Below are 22,201 nucleotides of genomic sequence, written 5' to 3' on the forward strand. Positions count from 1 at the left end.
TGGGAAATCAAAGGTGGAAAATTGGTCCTTGCTGCACAAATTTGACCAGAGGATCGGCCTGTTAGGTGTATTTCCAGTCGAGGGAACTGAAGAAAGTTTTTTCAGTTGAAAGATATGGAGAGGATGATATCCAGAGTTTGTGTTCCCGTCTACCTTCTTCAATGGGGGAGAGAGGACAGAAATCAAACTACAAGACCAGGGAAAGTTTTACAAATTCCTTTTGACTAATTTTCTTACGATTGGATTATCTTAGTCCATTTTTCCATGGGAAAATTCCATTTTTTTTTATTTTTTTATTTTTTGTATTTGATTTCTCACCGACACGAGTATACAGTAATAAATTCATGGATCGAATGAGCTGCCTGCAGAGAAGGATCACCTCTTCAAGTAAACTCACTCCATTGACAGCGTAGATAAAAGGATTTTAAAGAGAGGGCACTAGGAAGGGGCCGTCATCAATGAAACAAAGGACGTTTTGGGTTCTAGTTTTAATTACATTTTATTATGAGACGCAGCTTAGGAATCTTCTCTCCTGATGATCACAGTTAACATCAAAGTTACCTGAGTCCCACTTCTGAACTTTGAAAAAATCGACTTGACTTTAACTCCATTTGATTAAACCTAAATTCTGGTTCCAATTTAGAGAACCTTCCAACCACTTGGCATTGAAAACAACAGGAGGAAGATTTCTAGCCCTTGAATATATAGATATATAAATCAATCTTTCAAACTAGTTATCAGTCTATTTGCAGTGTCAGGAAAAATCCTGACAGCAGATTAACTACTTAAAACGACAATTCATAAATGCAGAGCTTGTTTTGGCTCTTCTCAAGTCTTCTATCATAAGGGAATGTTTGATTAGCATTGTGTGAAGTTCAATGGTGGAAACAATCAATTGAAAGTGATCCAAGGAATTTAGATATCCTTAATAAAAGTATTGATGGTTGGCAAAAAGAGTTAAGTGCAGTTTAACCACCTTCAAAGATCATCTTCACGGTCCCCTCATTGTTGAAGGAGATTCACTGGTATTCTACTGTATTTACCCCTCCTTAGAGACACTGACCTATTTATCATTGTGTTGGACATTGTTGCCAACTTTTCTTATACTTGGTTACATATTCCCCGTTCTGCTAATTCTTTGGCCGACGGGAGAACTCCCTCCCTGCAATGGTTGTCACAGGAGAAAGAGTTAGGTGCATCAAATTTCTGACCGGCTCACAAATTTGAATTAAATGACTTTAAAGATGCATTCTTGTAAAAGTAGGATGCAACTAAAAGTTAAGTATGACAGTCCAACCACCTACCCCTTTCTCTAATTTGCTATACAGGTTGCTTGTATTAAATGTTATGTAAGTCTCTTCCCTTTTGGTTCCCAATTGAAGCCAAATGCTAGGTAAGTCTCTTCATTTCATTCAGGTTGACCTCATGGCAGACATTGATTGAATCACTGTGAGGGTGTTCACTTCAATGGTAACTGTTTGTACAAGATAAAGAACTCCTAATAGTCTCCAAGAAGTTATGAAACTCTCATTACTCTTGAGACAAGTTTTATGTGATCATCTGACTATATAATAAGAATTCTCATACACCTAAGAGGTACTTTTTATGTTACCTTGTTGAGGCATGAAAGATTGGGTATCCAAATTATGGTATCTTGTTCGAGGGCCAAAGCAACCAAAATACTTAGTTTAGGTACAAAATCTCAATCAAAAGCAGAGATATACTCACATCATCTGAAAGCAGTACTCTGTCCAAATGTGGGTTATTATTGGCTGCTGACCAATATGTGCTTCATAAATTATGTTTTAATGTCCCCATATAGTCAAATACCCAAAAGATCAAGATGATCCAAATCGAGTCAGCAACTGATTCACTTGACATTCCTTGTGAGGTTTCACTTCCTGATTCAGATAGGGATTTCCTGTGATGAGTCACCGGGTGTGCCACAAATTCGGGTGCATTTTTCATGAGAAAATGAGTTCTGATTTAGGGACTCAGGCATGGACCGATTGATCTGCAAGCAAAGAATCTGTTACTTCTTAACTATGAAGCACATAGCACATGTTTAATCAATATTGACTTTTCTTCCGACGAATTGAACTTAGAGAGCTGAAAAGAGGTTTAGATGATACAAGCACTTCTTGGTGGGCATTATAACAATGCAAGCCTTCATCACTCAGCCTGTCTCTTTCCTTTTTGCCTGTGCCTTCATTGCTCTGCTTGCTACAAGCACTGGCTTTTACAAGAGAATTTCAACAGAAGCACTTAACTTCCCACAGCTCAAACAATGGCCAGACTGCTACAATCCAGAAGTGATCCACCTTTTTCACCAGCGAAGTCAAAGCTGGGCTAGTTGACTGAGTGACAACGAGTGCAACTCGATGTCAGATAGAGTTTCTTGATTAACATCAATGGTTCTAAACAACCTCGGCACAACATAAGTTGATGATTCTTGCCCGGGTGTTGAAATTTCATCAGAATGTTTCTCGTTAGCTGTGTGGGCATTCGTGCTCTCTCCAACATCAGATTTTTCCATCAAAGAATCAGCCTCTGCATTCCAATTAAATAATAGCGACTTCATCTCCACGCAACACTTGAGGTCCTCTTCTGTCCGAGCTTTGTTTAATTTATCAATAAGTTCATTTACTGCTGAAGCTCTGTCAGCCCGTTTTTCTGCCTTCCTTGGCTTCTTGAGTTCCTTCTGACCAGTAGGATCCTCAGGACCACACACCTCATCATCCATCTCCCATTTCCGCAATTTAGCTAAACCATGATCGACAAGGCCTTGTATTCTGTGCCTAAAGTTTTCTGCTCGCTGGTTACTTGCTTTTACCTTCACTTTGATCTCTGAGATAAGTACGCCAGTCCCATCTTCATTTCCCGGTGAGAATGACTGTGCTTCTGACTTAACAGGGAATGCCTCCTCCAGTAAACTGGCATTCTGTATGTACCGATCAAATGCTTCACTTTCAGCTTCAATATTTCTTTCGTTGTATTCCTTCAACTTGGAAAATCTCCAAGAATTTATAGTAGCAGCATCCTGCAATAATATCCGATTCAGAGGACATTACACTCCCAGGTGAGACAGGAAAATATGAAAGATAGAATGAGCATATGCTAACAAATCAATATTGATCAAACCGTGACCCAGACAGTCACCTTTCGGGACAAGGGCCTTCTTGCTCGTACAGGACCCTGAGCTCCAATGAATTTGGCATAATTGTTTGGAATTTGACGCAGAGAAGAAACCCTAAGAGAAGCCCTGTACAAGAAAACAAAAAAATAGTCACTATCATGACTGGCCAGGTTCAAGGTTTACCTGTATCACTTTTTACATTTTAGTTCATACCCTGAGGGAGATGTGGCAGTTGAAGTCTGATCTAACGAGGAGATTAATGATGGGGACCTATCAGGTAAAATGGTGTTTGACTTTAAAACTGCATCCATTGATTGCAAAAGATACAGAGACAGAAAATCAGAATTTTCAATCTTTAAGAAAATATAAAAAGATACTACCATTAAACAATTAAGTAAGAAACATGATTGATATGTCATCTAGACAAAAAATAATGCCCAGAAAGGACGGGAGAGAATGAATTCTTAAAGAATAATTATCAAAACACATTAGTGAGCATGGAGAGTTCACTTAGAATCTACATTACTTAGAGAGAGTGAATCACCTTGTTTATGCACAAAAAAATAGTGAAGTTTTACCAAGAGGGGTTGAACTTTACTTTTCTAAAGAAAGTTGCGAGGAGATGAGGGGCATCAAATCATCATACATCTCAACCTTAGATTTAAAAGAAATGGTTAAATTTCCCCAACTCTTCCTCTGCAGCATACTAACACAGAAGACACATCCTTAAGAGAAAGTAGATCACCCTAGGATAAACTTAACTTTCTCTTTCCCTGGGTAATTTACTTCCTCTGAGCACTAACCCCTTCTGAATGAAAATTATGTTAATTGACCTTAGGTCCAATGGCCACAAGAGAGCTAGTCTTGAGCTCATGTTGCTGGGACTCAAGGCTATCATGTCTGCAACTTCTAATAAATAAAAAAATAAAGTTGAAAGTATAAATTGAGTCATTGTCATCAATGGATATGATTTACATGTAATATATACACTTCAAATTTCAAAAGGACTATTTTGAATTACATAAATGGAGCTACAGGAATACACAAACCATGAATATGACATGGATTTTGGGCCTTTGCACAGCAACTCTTGCACGACTGGTATGGGCATCTGCATAATCAAATACAAGAGATCAGTCAAAGTCATAAACAATTATTCTCTTGATATTTAATCATATGTCAGTTAATAGTTTTGTTTTACTTTTCCAATATATATGCCAGTTAATAGTTGAAAAGGGTAAACATGAAAACACTTCACATTGCAGTTTGCAAGCCCTTAGTTTCAATTAAAACTAAAGAATCTTTTGTTTACTGTATGAACCACATAAAATAGCCAAAAAATCAACCCAAAATGTTTTGATTGTTGTCTCCAACGTATTCCATATAACAGTTCTAATACATTTTTCAAGAATAAAGAGTTTCAATGTAAGAGCTAGTTATCAGAAGACATAATCTTTTCTTTCTTTTATTTTTTTTTTTGGAAAAAATCAGAAGACAACACTATCAAAAGAAGCATAAGTAAATCTTATGTTTCGTTGTAAGAATAGTATACAACGGCTATTTTACATCACTAGAACAACAAAAAGGTAGAATATTTGTATTGTTTAATGTGAGATTCCAACCGCCGAGTCACCCCATGACTTGGTTAAGTCGACTCAGAGGTGGGAGAGGGTGGGGCAGGTTAATGGGTCAGACTCACCCTCTCAATTCTGGGCAAGTCTCACCTGACTCGGCCTGAGTCCTGCTACTGGATTAGTGAGTCCCGACCAGGGTCCAGGTGCCTGGGTTGGTTCTTGAGTCTGGGTTGAGAACCTTGGTGAGAAGTATGGAAAAATAGGATAACTTTGACATAAGAAGTACAAAAGAAGGCCATATAAGAGCAGGGCAGTTTTCTCTGAAGAAAAAGTAATTCTCCACCATTTGCAAATTTTACTTCCATTCTGGGGCAAAGAAAATAAAGTTCTGCGGCTCAAAAATAGCAGCCTTCTTAAAAATTCAATGCAATGCTGGGAACTTCAACATGCGTAACCTTTTTGGCAGGTCGAATTACTTGAAATTGCTATAAGGATCATCAAAATTTTCCTGCTGCTGGGACAACAAATAACAAATAGGGAGTACAGATCGTATCGTGCACCGTGCAATTTCAAAATCGCTAGCGTGCACCGATTAACACTCTAAATGATTGAGCAAGAGAGACCCCCCATCGGCCACCGCCACTCCGATAGGGCCACTGCAACCACCTCCGACACCAGCCGAAGACTTGACGATGCAGTGCAACACAGAACCGAAAGGGATCCTTCTTCCCGGCATGGAAGAAAATCCAACAAAAGGTCGGGTAACTCCAACCATCACTTCGACGAGCTTCCAGAGTCTCCGACAAAAGACCACGACACCAATTGGATGACGGTCTCCCGGCGGAAGAAGTAGAATAAGTTTTTCCACTTCAACTACGGAAAATGCAGAGTCACCATCGAGCAAGTCATTCAGAAATCGGGGTTGGTGATCCGCATCACTTCAGCCGACGGATCAAAGTTCTCCTTCATCTGCATCCTAGCTGAAGCAATCTGTAGCTTCAGACTCTAGTTTCGAAGAACGACCACCGAAACGAAGCGAACCAGTGAACTCTGGTCATGGGATTCCATTTTTCTCTTCTCGGTGACCACTTTCCGTGGTCGTTGGGAATGCCGGATCACTCACCGAAGAGGAACTTCCGTTTTGGCGAGATTGTTCATTCCCGAGGCCACAAACTCTGGTTTTGGCTGGAATGACGTAGCCGTAGCCCTCCAGAATTTCTCTCCGGTGACACTGGAGCCTGAGAATGCGTGAGAATGCGTCGATCTTCACTGGCGATGCCAGAGCAATCTTCCCACCCCTCTTCCGCGAACTCCAACAACGCCAAACCACCCCCCTTCCCCAAGCTTCACAAACGACCTTCCCGCCTCTCCTTCCCGTTCCCAACAACACCCCATCCCCCCCGAAAAGTCCTAAATCCCACTTCAGCACACACACACACACACACCCCTAGAATCCTCCGAAATCATTCAAATCCCACCAAATCTCCTCCATGATGGGCGGCAAATTTTGACCTGCTTCATTATAGTCCACACATCCCCCGACACCGTCAAATCTAGCATCCTTCAATGGCTGATTGACGAACTCCACCTCCCCTACACTCCCAAAATCTCATACCTCAGCTCCCAAACTTGGCTTGTTCATTTCGGAACCCAGCAAGAGTCTTTTGCAGCTCTTGCTCTCACACCTCACACCCCCTCGGGCATCACCGGGACCTCGGAGTGGCTCCCCTCAGCTCCCTCCAGCTAGTATGGTCAATGGGCTACTGTCACCGGCCTTCCTGCTGAGCTCTGACAAAACACAGTTTTCTGGAGAGTCATCTCTGAGTTTGGCTCCATCATTGCTTTGGACCCACTCACCGAGCACTGGCACCGTCTTGATGAGGCCCGGATTCTCATCAACCCTCTTCGTCCTTGTGAAGGACACTACTTCAAATGCATTATGGTGGCTAATGCACGGTTCTAGATCCATATCAGCATTGCAACTATGGGTGATTTCAGAAATGTGGTCCCCAACAACACAGTTGAGCCTCGGGAAATCCATCAACCAGTCAATGCTTTGGGAGTAGCATCTCCGGACTCTGTCCCCGACCAGCAGAATCGATCCCCCCCTAGGCAACTTCAAAGTTGGCACTAAAACCACTCTCGTTGTCCCTCCAGCGCTCATCACCACTTACCTGCCACACCACCCACCCACCCATCCCAGTCCCCCACAAAATTATTCTTGACCCTACCAGAACTTACCCCAAACCTCCAGTTGCCATCCACCATCCCGCCTTATCACCAGAAATATCACTAGAAATAACGGCATCCCCATCCTCCCCTCCCATTGAGACCCCCACGAGCTCTCCTATAAATCACCCCCACAGCCCACACACCCCTCAAGCCATCCCCAAATTATGGACTCTCCCCCTCCCTCACCTAAGAGAAATCCCCATTACCTCTCTGACGCAGAGTCAGGAACCAGTGAGCGAGCTCCCCGTGGTCACACTCAAAATCTTTCTCCTCCTCTCCTTGCCACCTTATACCGCCGAAATTAAGGCCAGCCGAGACAACTTCTCCAGGGAGGACCCAGTGCTACTGCTCGATACCCTCACAAGCCAAAGATGGGGGATTTCATCCTTCCAGAGCCGGGTGAAAGAGCTCAAAATTTTGTGGCTGCTCTCCAAACAAAACAACATAAATATGACCCAAAAACCTGGGCCCAGATAGTGGAACTTGCCAAGGTAATGGGCATTGTCTTCACGGAGCCTCTCTCGAGAGATAACCACCCATACCATTGAGGTGCTTGATCGTTGTTGTGGTACATATTCCCTTCGAATCAAGTTGTGAGACAAAGGCTCGGGGAATATTTGGTGCCTAGTGGGTGTCTGTGGCCCCACCAGACATTTTGAGCGACATCTCTTATGGGATGACCTCTTGAGGACATGTCAAATGTGGCCGATTCCTCTGATGCTTGTGGGCGACTTCAACGTTACCCATTTCAACCAGGAGAAATCCCCGGCCTCCCGGAGAATTACCACCTCCATGAGGCTATTTGCTGACTTTATTGGCGGCTGGGACCTGGACGAGATTACCCTATCAGGGAAGACCTTCACTTGGTCAAATGGTAGACAACCCCCCGTCCTCTCCAAGCTTTACTGCTTCTTATCCAACAATGATTGGCTCCAGCTATATAGCAATGTCACAGGCAAAGTTCTCAATCAGGTTGTTTCTGATCATTGGCCAATTATGGTTGATACCCACCCCCCCGTTTCAGATTCAACAATGCTTGGATGGCGGACCCCTCTTATCCAGACCTTCTAGGAGAGGATGGTTGTTGCTGGCCCGAGCGGTTGGACGTTCCCAGCCAAGCTCAAGATGCTAAAGCCGTTGTTGCGGTCCTAGGCCTCTTCTTTAGCTGAGAGAGCCTCCGCACTTGCTCAGATTGCCAATCTAGAATCTGAGGAGGAATCTAGAAGCCTCACTTCCCCAGAAGTAGCTCAGAGGTATGCCCTCCAAGGGCAAATACAGTCCTTCACTCATTGTGAACTTGTGCACAGGAAGCAGCGTGTAAGATTTAAATGGCTTACTGATGGAGATGCTAATACTAAATTCTTCCAGGTAGTCGCCTCTGCACGGAGAAGAGCCAACCGCATCACCACGCTCAGCGTCAAAGATGAGATTACCTCGGATCAATCCCTTATTTTAGACTCATTGGTGAATATTTTTTCAAATCTATATTCTGATTGCCAGCCAGTCCGCCCTTTCTTCGAAAGGGTTCAATTCCAGGTTATCCCTTCGGTTGCAGCTAGTCTCATCGAGCTCCCTTCCTCCAGTAGGGAAATTGAAAAGGCAACCCTGGGTCTTCCTCTGGATCATGCTCTGGGCCCAGACGGTTTCAACGGGGAATTCTATCGCCGATGTTGGCCCTTCATCAGAGATGATATTGCTTGCATGGTTCGCTCATTTTATCAGCATGGCATCAGATTTAGGAACATCGGAGCTTCGTTTATTCCCCTCATCCCTAAAAAAGAAGGGGTAGAACTTCCATCCGACTTCCAGCCTATCAGTCTCACCACTAGTGCCTACAAGGTGATTGCGCGCCTCCTTGCCAATCACCTCAAAGCGGTTCTCCCTATCGCCATTCATCATGGCCAGAGTGCTTTTATCAAGGGAAAAAACATATTAGATTCGGCCATGGCATGTCATGAGCTCATCCACCATTTTAAGGCTTTAAAGCTCCCCAGATTTATCCTCAAGCTTGATTTCGAGAAAGCCTTCGACAAAGTTAATTGGAAGCTTCTGGATAACCTCCTGGGGAAGATGGGATTCGGAGAAAAATAGCGCTTTTGGATTCAAAGTTGCATTTCCTCTGTGAGCTACTCCGTTCTTCTCAACGGAATGGTATGTGGGTATTTCAAGAGATCCAGGGGTATCAGACAGGGAGACCCCATTTCCCCCTTGCTCTTCAATGTGGTAGCAAAATATCTATCCTCCTTGATTTATTCGACCAAGAACTTGGGATGGCTCCTCCCCACGACAGACTGCGCAGCCTTTGATGTGCCGATCCTTTAATTTGAGGATGATACCATCTGTTTTGGGGTTGGCACTATGGATCAGATCAAGAAGTTGCATGCTGTTTTGGGACTATTTGAATTGGCTTCTGGTAAGAACATAAATTGGAAGAAAACCACTCTCCTTGGCTATCACATCAAATCATTTGTGCTTCAGGGTATAGCAGATTATTTGGGGTGCCCATTGGGGAATTTGCCAGTTACTTATCTAGGGCTCCCACTTTTTGACTCTCGGCCTTCGGCGACGCTATGGTCCCCCTCTTATTGAGAAATTTGAGAAGAGACTAGCTACTTGGAGGGGCTAGCTTTTATCTACTATGGGGAGACTCACTCTCTTCAAGTCTTGTTTAGCAAGACTGCCAAACTATTTGCTATCTTTCATGCACTGTCCGGCCTCCGTTTGCTATAGGATTGACGCAATCCGTCGGCGTTGTCTCTGGAGAGGTTCTGAGGACACCTTCAGATATCATTTGGTGAGTTGGAAGGATATTTGCATGCCCCGCAATCGGGGTGGTTTAGGCATCCGGCCTATGAAGGAGATCAATAATGCCCTTATGCTCACATGTATTTGGATTTTCATCGTCAAGCATAACAACCTATGGAGAGATATGGTCAAGTTTTACCTTCAGTTTTCGGGTGCCTGGTGGAGGGAGGGTGGCGTCACGCACCTCTTATACCCGATCTAGAAATCAATTCAAAATCTCCTCCCAGTATTCAAAGATGCAACTTCTTTTCACACCTGCAATGGTAGGACCCTCCTTTTTTGGTCAGATGAATGGTGCAGCCCCCACCCCCTCTCAGAGGACTTCCCGGGGATTTCTAGGGTTGTGAGGGACCTCTCTTGCTCAGTGGTCGATTCTTGGAGAGACCGTTCATGGAGTCTCACGTTTCGCAAAGGATTAAATGATGAGGAAACTTCGGATTTTTGCTCTCCTCTCCAAACTCATCAGCAACACTATCCGTGAGCATGCAGTTGATAAACTGACATGGAATCCCAGTATTAATGGCCGATTCATAGTTGCATCCGCCTACTCTCATATTAGAAAGCAAGATTACGGCATGCATGAGCACAAGGCAAACTTGACATGGAAGCTCTCAATGCCAAGTAAATTCAATTTTTTTGTGTGGACGGCCATCAAGGAACAGATCCTCACCTCTGACAATCTCCACAATAGAGGCTACACAGCCCCCGATCGTACGTATCCCCATTGTGGTGTGTGCGATGAGACAATCCAACATGTTCTCTTACATTGTGATTTCTCTTGGCAAGTCCGAATGAAGAATCTTCAGAAGATTGGGCTCCAACTGGGGCTACATCAAGACCTCTTTGGCACCTATGAGACGATTATGGGGATCCGCCTTCCTAGGTTGGGCAAGTTAATTCTCTTGGCATGCCTTGCACATGTCCCTTGGTGCCTATGGCTAGAGCGAAACAACCGGAGATTCAATTCCAAGGCTAGCACCACAAAAAATACGGTTTCTCATGTAATGGGCCTTATCTCGAGCTGGTTACATACAAGAAAGGAGTTTGCCTCTCTACCTTGTGTCTCCCTTCGGGAAAATTGAGATTTGATCACGCACATGGCAGGCCCATGTAGGACTCCGGTTATGGCCACCTGGGATCCTCCCCCTTGCGACTGCATCAAACTCAATTTTGATGGTAGTGCTTTAGGCTATCCTGGGTCAACTGGAACAGGTGGTGTTTTCAGAGATAGTAGTGGAGACCCTATTCTATCCTATGCTAGGCCGGCGGGCATTGCTGATTCAAATACTGCTGAAGTGAGTGCTCTTTTATTCAAACTTTGAATTTTCAAAGAGCGTCTCCATGGCAAGCTGCTTATTGAAGGAGACTCAAAGACTGTCATCGGCTAGTGTTCAAAAGATAACTCCCCCCTTTGGCGTCACTGGCCTATCACTGATTGTATTGCTGAAAATAGGTCATCCATTCGTTGTAGTTGGAACCTAGTTCCTAGATCAGCCAATTCTTTGGTTAATAAATTGGTAAAATTTGGAACCTCCCAGCAATCTCTCATTGATTGGGAAGGCCTCTCCCCTTGTAATCTGTTCATTTGAGCTTTCTCTTAATAAATTTAGCATTATTTCAAAAAAAATAAAAATTTCCTACTGGTTTAACATTGTCAGCTGCTATTCCAACATTTTTCAAGAAGGCTGACTTGGCAGGTCAAAATTACTTCTCGAAAAATGCAAGGATCAGCACGTTTTTTCAGGACAATGCTGACTGTGTTAAGCTTAAAGTATGAGGCCTGTTGGATTCAATGCAACCTGTAGCACTACCACTCATCACGGGCTTCAGACATTTACTTTCGTTTGTTTGTCTCTCATATAATGAAGCAGTATTCCTCTATTGTATTGAGTGAGCTCAGTAAGATAACTGCCATTTGTGCATGTTGAAATACATGTATAAGGGCATTTTGGTCATTCCCTACTTGTATGTGTGTTGCATTAAGTTAGGTATCATGATAGGAGTTTATGTTCCAAGTTTCAAGTTAGTCTGATAAGTATTTAGAGAGTTATTGAGTTTAATGTAGTGAGGGGCATTAGTTTATTTTGAACCTTTTTCACTTAAGTGAGATATTTAAATAGAGAGGGCTCAATTTTCAGCCCTAAGAGAGTGCTGCTCCAACGCACTCTTCTCTCTCCCTCTTTCTTCTTCTTCGTTTATCCATCTTCCTTCTCCCACTTCTCTATATCTTTGGTGTTTTTAAGTGCAGGACAATTAGATGAAATTGCAGACACATGTCAAAGAATATCTGCCCTAACTTGGTTCCCCATCCTCAGATTTGCCAATAGAAGCTCATAATACAGTAAACACTCATTTTCCCCAACCTTATTAATTTAATACAAGAGGAGAAGTCATCAATGCAAAACAACCGTGAATGAAAGAAATAACTGATTGTCGCTAAGTACAGCTAAAATTATTAAGGAATCTTTTTCATTTTTATGGTGGTGAATAAGAAGAAAGAAAAACAACAGAAAATTGTGTTCCTCATCTTATCAGCCAAGAAAAATACAAAAGTAAGACAGTCAATTACTTAGCAGGAAGCTTGAGTGTAACTGAAGTCAATAAGTGGAAAGATAAAAAAAAAATCAGTAAAACACAATATCACATCGCAAGTTCTCACTACATCTTAGCAGGTAATTTTACAACTTAAGAAGTAAAAAAAAGGTAGCAAGAGAAGGCCAGGCTCTAGAATTTTGTAGTTTGATTCCATATTTCCAATATTTACCTCAATAATTCAACAACATTTCTGTCTGTAATATCTTTTCTATTAATCCATTTTTTAAATGATCTATTAATGCAACTTATTCTTATACTGAAAAAAATAAGAAAACTCCACCAACAGAGAAACTAGCTACTAATGTTGTTTATTGTCCAACATCTTTAGAAGAAACAAAGATGATTGCTGCCTCAGAGATACCGACCTGGAACGTGCAACATTACCACACTTGGAACATTTGGGCTTGTTGAGACCACGAAGATTCTGCCTTGGAGTGTCAGATGGAGCTGAATGTCGAGGAGGTGTCCCACCATTAGCGAAGGGAGTTGTGGTGGCTGCCCCAGTGTCACTGATGTTATTGCTTGGGAGAGGTGATGCAGCCGCCATCGGTTTTCTATTTCCTTGTTTGTTTGGTTGCAAGCTCACCAACACTTTCTCACCAAGTGGTTATACCCTTTCAAGTTAAAAGTGTTCCGCCCAATTGAACACGTGCCAAAAAAAAAAAAAAAAACCCTGATAAACAAGATTTTTTCAAGAGTAACCTGCAACTAAGGGGTACACTATCTGACTATTCCTTCTCTCCGATTGTAAACAGGTACTGGAACTAGATCATCTTACTCCACCATTTGCCGGTAGAGTGTTACTTAAATCATTCAAAGAGGTAATACACCTTCCCCTCCAATCTCCAATCTCTACTGGATGTGACTATCCAGAAGTTGGTCAAAAGGCCTCAGAATATTCCAGTTCCTGATGAACACAGATAAGTAGAAAATGTAAATAAACAGGCCACTCTCAAAACATATAATCATTATGCTAAATGTTTGTCTATAATAAATCAAGATGCGTGTCAATGTGAATTTCAATTTTTTGCTTTTCTAAATATGAATGTGAATTTCAATTTTTTTCTTTTCTAAATGTGAATGTAGAATTTGTTGACAGATAACTCGTTAGGATCAGAACTAGAGCATGTCTTATTATTAGGTTCAGGGGCTCCTTTTTTTTTTTTGAAAAAAAAAAAAAAAAGAAGAAGAAGAAAAACTGGTCAAACATCAGAATCACAGTCATAAATAGTACTGAGTTATTGGGGACACCTGACCTTTATGAGGCCTTTGAACATTCTTTTCCTCTTTTTTGCAGTGGTTTCATATTCTTTAATATCTTTGTGCTTTCCTTTAATAAAATGCTGTCAATTTTCTGCTCCCTTCCCATTCCCCCCCAAAAAACAAATCCTGAAATGGTGGTTTAACAGCTATACATGAAGCAAATTGTGGTTGGAATTTCAGAGGTCTTGGGAAGATTATTCAGAAAAATTACTGAAATTTCCGGTCCAACAAGATTTCTGCATATTTCACATTGTTCCTTCCGTGAGAATCATCTTGGGTCTGCTTTATACTGGCTTTCAATTAATAAAACTTACTATATTCAAATAGAAGTTGTTATCATCATCGTCATAGTACTTATAATAATGAGAAGAAGATGATGAAGTAGAAGAGGCAATAACTAGAAAACAACAACAAAACGAACAAATAACTGTAATGATAATAATAGTAATAAAAATCCAAATACTAACTAGACACAATCAAATCTCCCGTGAATTAAGTGTTGCCACCTAAGTTAAATATGTTTTCTAATCTGTTGAATGATTTGGAGTCCAAAGATTTCAAAACAAGTAGATCTAAGATGAATATATGAGCTGCAAATTAGTACAGAAGTCCAAAAGAGCCAGAGTTGAGTGCAGAGTGAGGGGTAAAGTACACCAAACTAATTCCCATTTGGATTGTTAAAATAGGAGACTAGCATCTGGAATAAAAGGGCAAAGCTAATTTCAACAATGATTCTTTTTGCCAGGAACATTCAGGAGGAAGCAACATTATGAAAGAGGATCATGCAAATACAAATGTGAAATGTGCATGTGTCAAAACTAAGAAATACAAAATTAAAAGAATGACACTATTACATAAAAAATTCCTAACAGTGTGGACCAGTTCAACATAAACATAATAGTGCACTAGTGAGCAAGGTTCTATCAAGGTGGTTCAAGTTGCCAATAGGAAGTACAGGAAGGCTGAAAATGCAATTAGATACAAATAGAGACATGCCCTAACAAGGGCCTAGCAGCTAATAGATTGGAACAAGGAGCAGGATGCACACGATTGACCTTTATGTTGCTCAGCTTTTCTCATAAAATGTGAACCACCATTATCAAAACAAAAATAAAGTCTGAATAGCAATTAAAAAAAGTCAATAAAGCACCATATAACAATAAACCTACCATTAAATGCTAAATGTAATGATAATGTTATATTTTAAAATTTTATCCTAAATTATTTGTTGAATATGACATGCCATTCTTAGGTATGTTACCAAGATATGTGTACCTTAACAATAACAATTTGGAAGTATTCTCACCTCAGTTATTGGTTAAATATGGTATAAAAAAGTCAAGAAACACATTATCGCAAAGGACCATAAGACAACCTTGTGGCATGAGATAAGAAACTTTAATGCCATACATGTTTTGGTGCAGTCAAATCTGCAGCTTAACAGTTAGGCATATAGATACAAAAAAATCTGTAGTTTCTACTGAGATTCCTAGACGAAGTATCAAGAGGGGACTATGTTGGACGAGTAATTCTGTAGAACCTCAGAGAAGGGAACCATTTTGTCTTGTTTCTGAGTCACGAGACTTCTTTATGTAATTAATTCCCTTCTCCACTTCTGCCACTGAGCTTGCGCATCCAAGTTCCTTATCAAGCATTCATCATCCTCCAAGCTAACAGCATACTATTTTTTAACAAACAGTAACATTAAACTCATGCTTCATAGAAAGCCTTATCAGCCACAAAATCATTAAAAATAAACATCGAATGGCACAGGGTTTGACATAATTTGACACGGAACTCATCTATGTGGATAGGGATGGCAACAGGTCGGGTCCCCCTCCCCCCACTGCCCCACAAGGCCATACACAGTCTAACAAAGTTTCAATTAAAATAACAAAAAAATACCAATGCTTAATTCTCTACAAGATCGATGTTGCCTGGATCGAACTAGAAGCAGCAGCAGAAAACCAAAGCACGCAGAAATTGGAAAGTCTTTTTTGGTTCAAGCAATACCTGGAAATTGATGTTGTCATCTATGCATACGACCCAGAAGAGAAGACCCAAAAGCAGTATGGGTGCATACAGATAGAATTTCGGTTTCGTATAAAATCAAAATAAGAAAAAAAATGAACTTTCTGGAAAAAGTAACATCACCGAAGCAAAGAGAGCAAAGATAACAGAGAACCAGCAGATAAAAGAGATATAGTTAGTTCGGTGGTGAGTAAGCGAGCGCCTCGGTTTTCACATAATGAAATGAAATCGTTCCATACTCCATAGCATACATCTGGTTTTGAGTCACAGCCAGGAAAACAATATATCGAACATACCTGGACTAAACCTTCTATTCTGTCAACGACAAACGGTGAACGGCGATAGGCGACGCAGCACTGTCCTTTTCACTTTCACTTCCATTCTTGTGTTTTGAAACTCGGGGGGACGAGAGTTTAGGACAGGAGAAAAGGGAAATTGCCAGGAGAACGTGGAAAAGGGGCAGTAAGGAAAACCAGGTTTGGGTCAGTGGAATTCTCGTGTCAGAGAGAGATACCTCCGATAGCGGCAAAATCCGGGCAGGCGGGCGTCTTGTTTCGGCAACTGTAACGTCCAACGGCGACTGAGTACCGGTGAAGCTGCTGGTGAGCGGCCTGGTGACGGTCAAAGGTGTCCAATGACCAATTTCCCCAAAGTCAGGACCGCCCTTTTCACACGAAAGGAAAAGTCCCGAAACCCGAATCGGATGTGATTCTTTGTTCCCGAGTCCCGAGTCCCGAGTCAATGCCAGCACCCTTCAGGTCTACAACGTCCTTCCAATTTTTTGGATCTAAACTATTTTCATCCAACGGTCAGATATAAAGGGTCCACCCAAACAAACGTGAATGGTGTGGTACACCATGCACATGGGCGCGCACGGGCACCTCGCACGCATGCATGCCTTGTTCTCACACGTACTCAAAGAAGGTACAAGGTAAAGAACTATTTAAAAACAAAGGGTCTCTATTGCTTCAGCAACCTGGGATAAAAGAAATTGAAATAAGAGAAAGCCTCTGGGTTGCACGCACATGTTTCTCGTGTTTCTCGAAGGAAGAAGAGAAAGCGGAACTCTAGTTCTTACGAGAGAAGAGAGAAGAAACCAAAGGAGAGAAAGAAGAAGAAAATAAAGAGAGGTATAAAGACGAATTTGAGCAAGAAGTTGGTTTGAATGCTTTACCTCATGCCTTGATGTTGTATTTATAGTTATGTGAAGATGTTTACAATGATTACAATGCCATTAGGGCTATATACTTCAAAAAGAAAAAATATATAAAATGACATACACTAGTTTACATAATTACAATTCTATGTCATCTCTATAAAAGTTCTTTTTATTTATTAGCCATACCACCCCTACACAAGTGTATCTCTTAATAGACATTCTCCACCATTAATATTTAATAATTGACAAGTGTCTTTTGAACTTGAACCTTCATCTAGTTGGTATTTCAGCTCCCACATCAATCCTAAGTGAATGAACCATGAACTTAGACTTTTATGTATAGGCTTTGAGAATACCAAACAATAAGTGTTAATTCTACATGTGAGTTCCATATGGTAGTACGACCATGTGTATGTATCTTGTGTGTTGAAGAGCAGGAATGGAAGTCTTATATAACTCTCATAGCAAGAAGTCTCACAGAGCGAGAATTAATATGGTACAGTATTATAGGAGTCTCACAAGAAAGGTCTTATAGAAGAGTCTCAGTTAAAGGTGTTTTAGTTATGTTTGTCTTCTATTTATATTTAGTTGTTCAATTGTTCTAGGACTTATCTTTTAGTACTTAACTTTGGGTATAACTAGGATAATGATAGTTTAATTGTAATTAGATTCTACTTGTTTCTTCTATTATAAATAGAGGTTCATTATATTCAAATTACAACTAGTGAAGTATTTCTCTTTTCTAAAAATTTAACAATGGATGTGTGCTTTCTCAAAATTTTATATCAAAGATTAATATGCCTAAACAACTTTGAACTATGATTTTTACTTTTGATTTTTATTGTAATTGCGTCATTATCACAATTAACTAAGATAGTTGAAGTTGGCTTATCCATCATGAGAATGTTTGATAATAGACCCCTAAGCATTCAACTTCTCCACCAGCAAACTCTAAGGCTACCATTTTAGCCTTCATAAATAGATCAAGTCCAAGTGATTGCCTCACCACAATGTAAATACAAAACCACTAGCTACTTTGGTGTTATCGGAATCAAAATTCCAATTAGCGTCATTATACCCTTCTAGTACAATAGGAAATCTAAAATATCTTATTATATAATTAATAGTACTTTTCAAATATTTAAGTGTTTCAATAGTATCCCAATGAATTTTTATTGGGGTTACCTATATACTTACTTAGTCTTCCTACTACATAGGAAATATCTGATATGTTACAATTTGATACATTAGATTTCCAATAATTTAAGAGTCCCTACTATTTTTCTTTAATTGTATAATAGTACCTTATGGTGTGCTAGCTAGTTTATAGTTCTCATATTTGAACTGTTTCAAAATTTTTTTCCGCATAATGAGATTGACTCGAAGCAATCTCATTTTTTAATTATTCTAGTTTCTGAAATTACAATCGCTAACTTTGTGTCTTTCATATCAAGATTATTATTAAGGTATCTTCTCTTTTACCTCTAATGTTTTGATATTTTCATTTCTAAATATTAAAATGTCATAAACATAAAGGCATAAAATAATGAAAGAGCCATTGTATGTTTTCCAATACACACATTTGTCAAATCATATATTTTGAAACCATATGATAGGATCACCCTATCAAAAAATTTATGCCATTGCATAGGAGCTTATTTTAGACCACATAGGGATTTGACTAACTTATACACCTTATTCTCTTTACCAGGAATTACAAAGTCCTCTTGTAATTCGCCATCGAGAAAGGTTGTTCTATCATTCATTTGATGTATTTTGAGGTTACATGATGATGCAGTCAATGCAATAAGCACTCGAACTATAGTTATCTTAGTGACTGTTGAATAAGTCTTGAAGAAGTCAATCCATTCTTTTTTACTAAAACCTTTAGCAACTAATCCATTTTTGTATTTTCTCTATGGACCCATCAAGATTACATTTATTTTTGAAAATCCATTTGCATCTAATTATTCTAGACCCTGGAGGTTGGGGTGGCATCGAACCATCGCGAATAGCTCAAGCTCAGTTCGGTTTGATTCAAAAAAACCCAATCTCGAATTTTCTTACTCGTTTAAGTAAACGAGCCGAACCCGAATAAGGCTTAGTACGGTTTGAGAGAGAGTTCGCAAACTGGCTCATTTACTTAAACACAAAGTAAAGAGTCGGGACCGAAGGCATCAAATGCCCAAAAAAATTTCTCTCCACTCTAGACGGCAGTTGGGACAGGGCCTTAGGCACCAAACTCTCCACTCTGGTCGATAGCTAGGTTGTAGCCATTTTGGAGGGAAAGCGAGGTATGGGGAAGAGAGAAGAATTTTTTTTTTCGGTTCTTCTTGTTTCTATTAAACCTTGTCCTCTCGATTCTGTCACCAACTAGGAAAGACGAGCTACCCTCATTGCCATCTACCAAGGAGCCTCTCTTTGCAGACAATCTTGTGTCCCTTCGTCGACTTATAGAGATTTCTCTCTTTCTTTTCTTTTTCTTCCAGACTTCATCATCCTCTCGAGTCTCGCTCCTTTTCTCTTTCACAGTCAACGCTATCTGACCTCTACACCCACATCCCTATTGGAACCTGATACCTGACAGAGAGTTAAAGAAGAAAAAGATTTGGGCCGCAGGTCTTGCCTATTTCATATATGTTACTTGTGTGATTTTATACTCTTTTCTATTTTTTCTTTCTCCTTGATTTATTCACATGTGATTGGATATTTTTATACTATTTTATCATGTCTTCTAGGGTTTAGCCCGCTCTTTCTAGATCCACGTGTAGGATAAGGAAAGATAATTAAGATTCTACCTTGTTTCACCTTATCTCTCTTAAAACTATTTTTGTCAATGAAGCAAGTATTCTGATCATTGTCATGGTTAAGCTGCAACACCACAAATAGAAAAGAAGACAACCAAAGGGAAAACCATGGTTTCATGTCAATGTGTTTTTAGGAAATCCCTCCTTGTGAGGAGGCCCTTTATAACTCTTTTATTCTGTCAATGAACTTTGTCCCATGTTCAATCTCTTTGTTCATGAAAATCTTCTCATAATACTTCTTGTAGTTAATCTTCAATGAATTGTCTGAGTTTTCATAGTTGTTATGTATCATTACTTGAAAAATTACATTATATCTTGGGGTGGATGGAAAAATGATTTGTGGCATCAATGAAGGAAAATCCAAAAAAATTGGGGTGGTGAGATTGGTTTTTCCTTGTATTATATTTTATGAGTTGACCATGAAAATATTTCTTATTCTAGCGTTTGGTAGGGTGACAATGTTATAATTTATGTTTGTTAATTTTCTTCTCCACTTTCTATGTGCATCTAATCACGAGAAACCATATTTCTATAATTTTTTCTCTCCTATTTTTTCTCTTTGTTCAACAAGAGGAAAGAAAACTTATTATTTTCTATGTTTTCATGCCCAATTTTAAGTAAAATTTATGCATAATTTTATATTCATTTTATTTTATATATTATTTGTGCTAAATGTAGGTTGGAGCTGGAACTAGATTAAAATTATTGGGATCAAGCTTGATTACAATTCTAGGCTCGAGGCTGGACTCGGCTCGAGTTTGAGTTCAAAATTTTTAAATCAAGCCCAACTCGAACATAGGCAGGTTCGATTTCGGCTCAACTCAATGCCACCCCTACCTAGATGTAAGTCTGTCAATACCTATGTATGGTGTGAAAGATTTGAATCCATTTCACTTTTAACAACTTCCTCGCACATGGATGCTTCACTAGATTTCATCGATTCAGCAAAAGTCAATGGATCATCCTCTATGAGAAATGTGTAAAAAACATCTCCTAGATTCTTTTCTATCCTAGGTCTCTTGCTCCGCCTAAGTTCAGTATCTTTGTTGTGGTATCTAGAAATTTCTCCTACTAATTTTCTCTTTTCTTTCATAGGAAACACATTTTCAAAAAACACAACATCATCAGATTCTTTAATAGTATTTATAAAAATTTCAGGCAAATCATAATGCGCTACTAAGCATCGATATGATCATTATTTTCAGAGTATCCTATGAAAGTTGATATGATCATTATTTTTCGAGTATCCTAAGAAAGTTCCATCATAAATTTTAGGACTCAGCTTTTTCAGTTTATTAAAATTAGTTTTAACTTTAGCAAGACCCCATACTCTAAAATATTCAAGACTAGGTCTTCTTCCCCGTCATAACTCATATAATCTTTTCTAACTGTCCTTGTATGGAACATGGTTAAATATCTTACATGTTGAAAGTATAGGTTCTCCCTACATATAGTTGGAAAGTCCAAAACTAGACAATATGGAGTTAATCATGTCTAAAAATTTTCTATTTTTCCTTTCACCAACTCCATTGGACTGAGGAGAACAACGAATTGTGGTCTCATGTATGATACCATGCACCGCACAAAATTTTCTAAATTCTATAGAATTTTGTTCTCCTCATCTATTTTCCTAAGTCTTTTTATTATTTTCTTGGCTTGATTTTATATTTCTGATTTATAAATTTTGAAAATTTCTAATGTTTTATCTTTAGTCTTGATTAAATACACATAGCTGTATTTTGACATATCATTTATAAAAGTAATAAATTACTTTTTTCCTCTTTTGGTCAAAATACCACTCACAGATATCACTGTGTATAAGCTCTAGAAGGTCAGAGCTTCTACTCGTTGACTTAAATGATTTTTTAGGTTGTTTCGATTGGATACATATCTCACATTTATTTTTAAAATCTATGTTATTTTGGGCATTAAATCTATGTTCATCATTTTTTTAGAGTGTTCATATTTACGTCTCTAGTCTACTATACCATAAGTCAAAGAATCAACCAACATGAAATAAGATAAAAACTTTATTCTCATTAATATTCTTGACAGAAATTATATTTAATTTAAATAATCCATAAGAAACATAACCCTTCCTTACTGTTGGAAGATGGGCCCAAACTCATAAGATATGGACCTACCATGATCACACAAGCTGGTGGGACCCACCTGATCACGTGAGGTAGCATGATGAGTCTTATACAATAAGAAGTCTTACAGAGCCAAAATTATTATGGAAGCAAGTCTCACATAAGAGTTTTAGTTTAAATGTGTTTTTATTATGTTACTCTTCTATTTATATTGAGTTATGTAATTATGCTAGGACTTATATTTAAGTGTTAGAGTTTGGGTGTAATTGGGACAAGGGTAGTTTTATTGTAATTGGACTCTACTACATTCCTCTATTATAAATAGAGGTTCATGTACTCTGATTATAAACAAGTCAATGAAGTATTTCTCTTTTTCATATATTCAAAACTTACAAAAGACCCACCCTTAGTAATTACAATCTTATTTGACTCAAAAACTAATTTGTAGCCTAGTTGACTCAGAAGGAGACTGCTAACAAGTTTTTTTCCATATGTTTGACACATAC

General features: G+C 39.5%; 1 protein-coding gene across 3 annotated transcripts; it reads right to left on the minus strand.

Moving 5' to 3' along the window:
• Nucleotides 1–854: 854 nt before the first annotated feature.
• On the minus strand, nt 855–16,231 carry LOC137934718 (uncharacterized). Of its 3 annotated transcripts, XR_011109202.1 has the most exons (8): nt 15,933–16,231; nt 12,708–13,249; nt 4,186–4,247; nt 3,350–3,437; nt 3,160–3,262; nt 2,834–3,040; nt 1,729–2,014; nt 855–1,162 (listed from the first exon to the last, which is right to left on the minus strand). XR_011109202.1 is itself a non-coding variant. In XM_068779219.1 (6 exons), exons 2-6 carry the CDS (start codon nt 12,887–12,889, stop codon nt 2,339–2,341), a joined length of 1,137 nt encoding a protein of 378 aa, XP_068635320.1. In that variant the 5' UTR covers nt 12,890–13,249; nt 15,933–16,231; the 3' UTR covers nt 1,927–2,338. The 3 variants fall into 3 exon arrangements, 1 of the variants encoding a protein (XP_068635320.1); XR_011109201.1 differs by lacking the exon at nt 855–1,162 and having other exon boundaries at nt 1,936–2,014; nt 2,133–3,040; XM_068779219.1 differs by lacking the exon at nt 855–1,162 and having other exon boundaries at nt 1,927–3,040.
• Nucleotides 16,232–22,201: the final 5,970 nt, after the last annotated feature.

The sequence above is a fragment of the Aristolochia californica genome, unplaced genomic scaffold, assembly GCF_029961685.1.
Source record: "Aristolochia californica isolate CCGP_79_NKW_82.1479 unplaced genomic scaffold, dmAriCali1.0.hap1 SCAF_6, whole genome shotgun sequence".
Taxonomy (NCBI): Eukaryota; Viridiplantae; Streptophyta; class Magnoliopsida; order Piperales; family Aristolochiaceae; genus Aristolochia; species Aristolochia californica.

Bases quoted from the DNA above. Each gene is read 5' to 3' on its own strand.
- LOC137934718 (XM_068779219.1), bottom strand. From the start codon at position 12,889: ATGGCGGCTGCATCACCTCTCCCAAGCAATAACATCAGTGACACTGGG. The intron at 3,438-4,185 runs GTTTGTGTATTC...CAATGGATGCAG, and splicing joins AAATCCATGTCATATTCATG to TTTTAAAGTCAAACACCATT. The intron at 3,263-3,349 runs GTATGAACTAAA...TTTCTTGTACAG, and splicing joins ACTGCCACATCTCCCTCAGG to GGCTTCTCTTAGGGTTTCTT.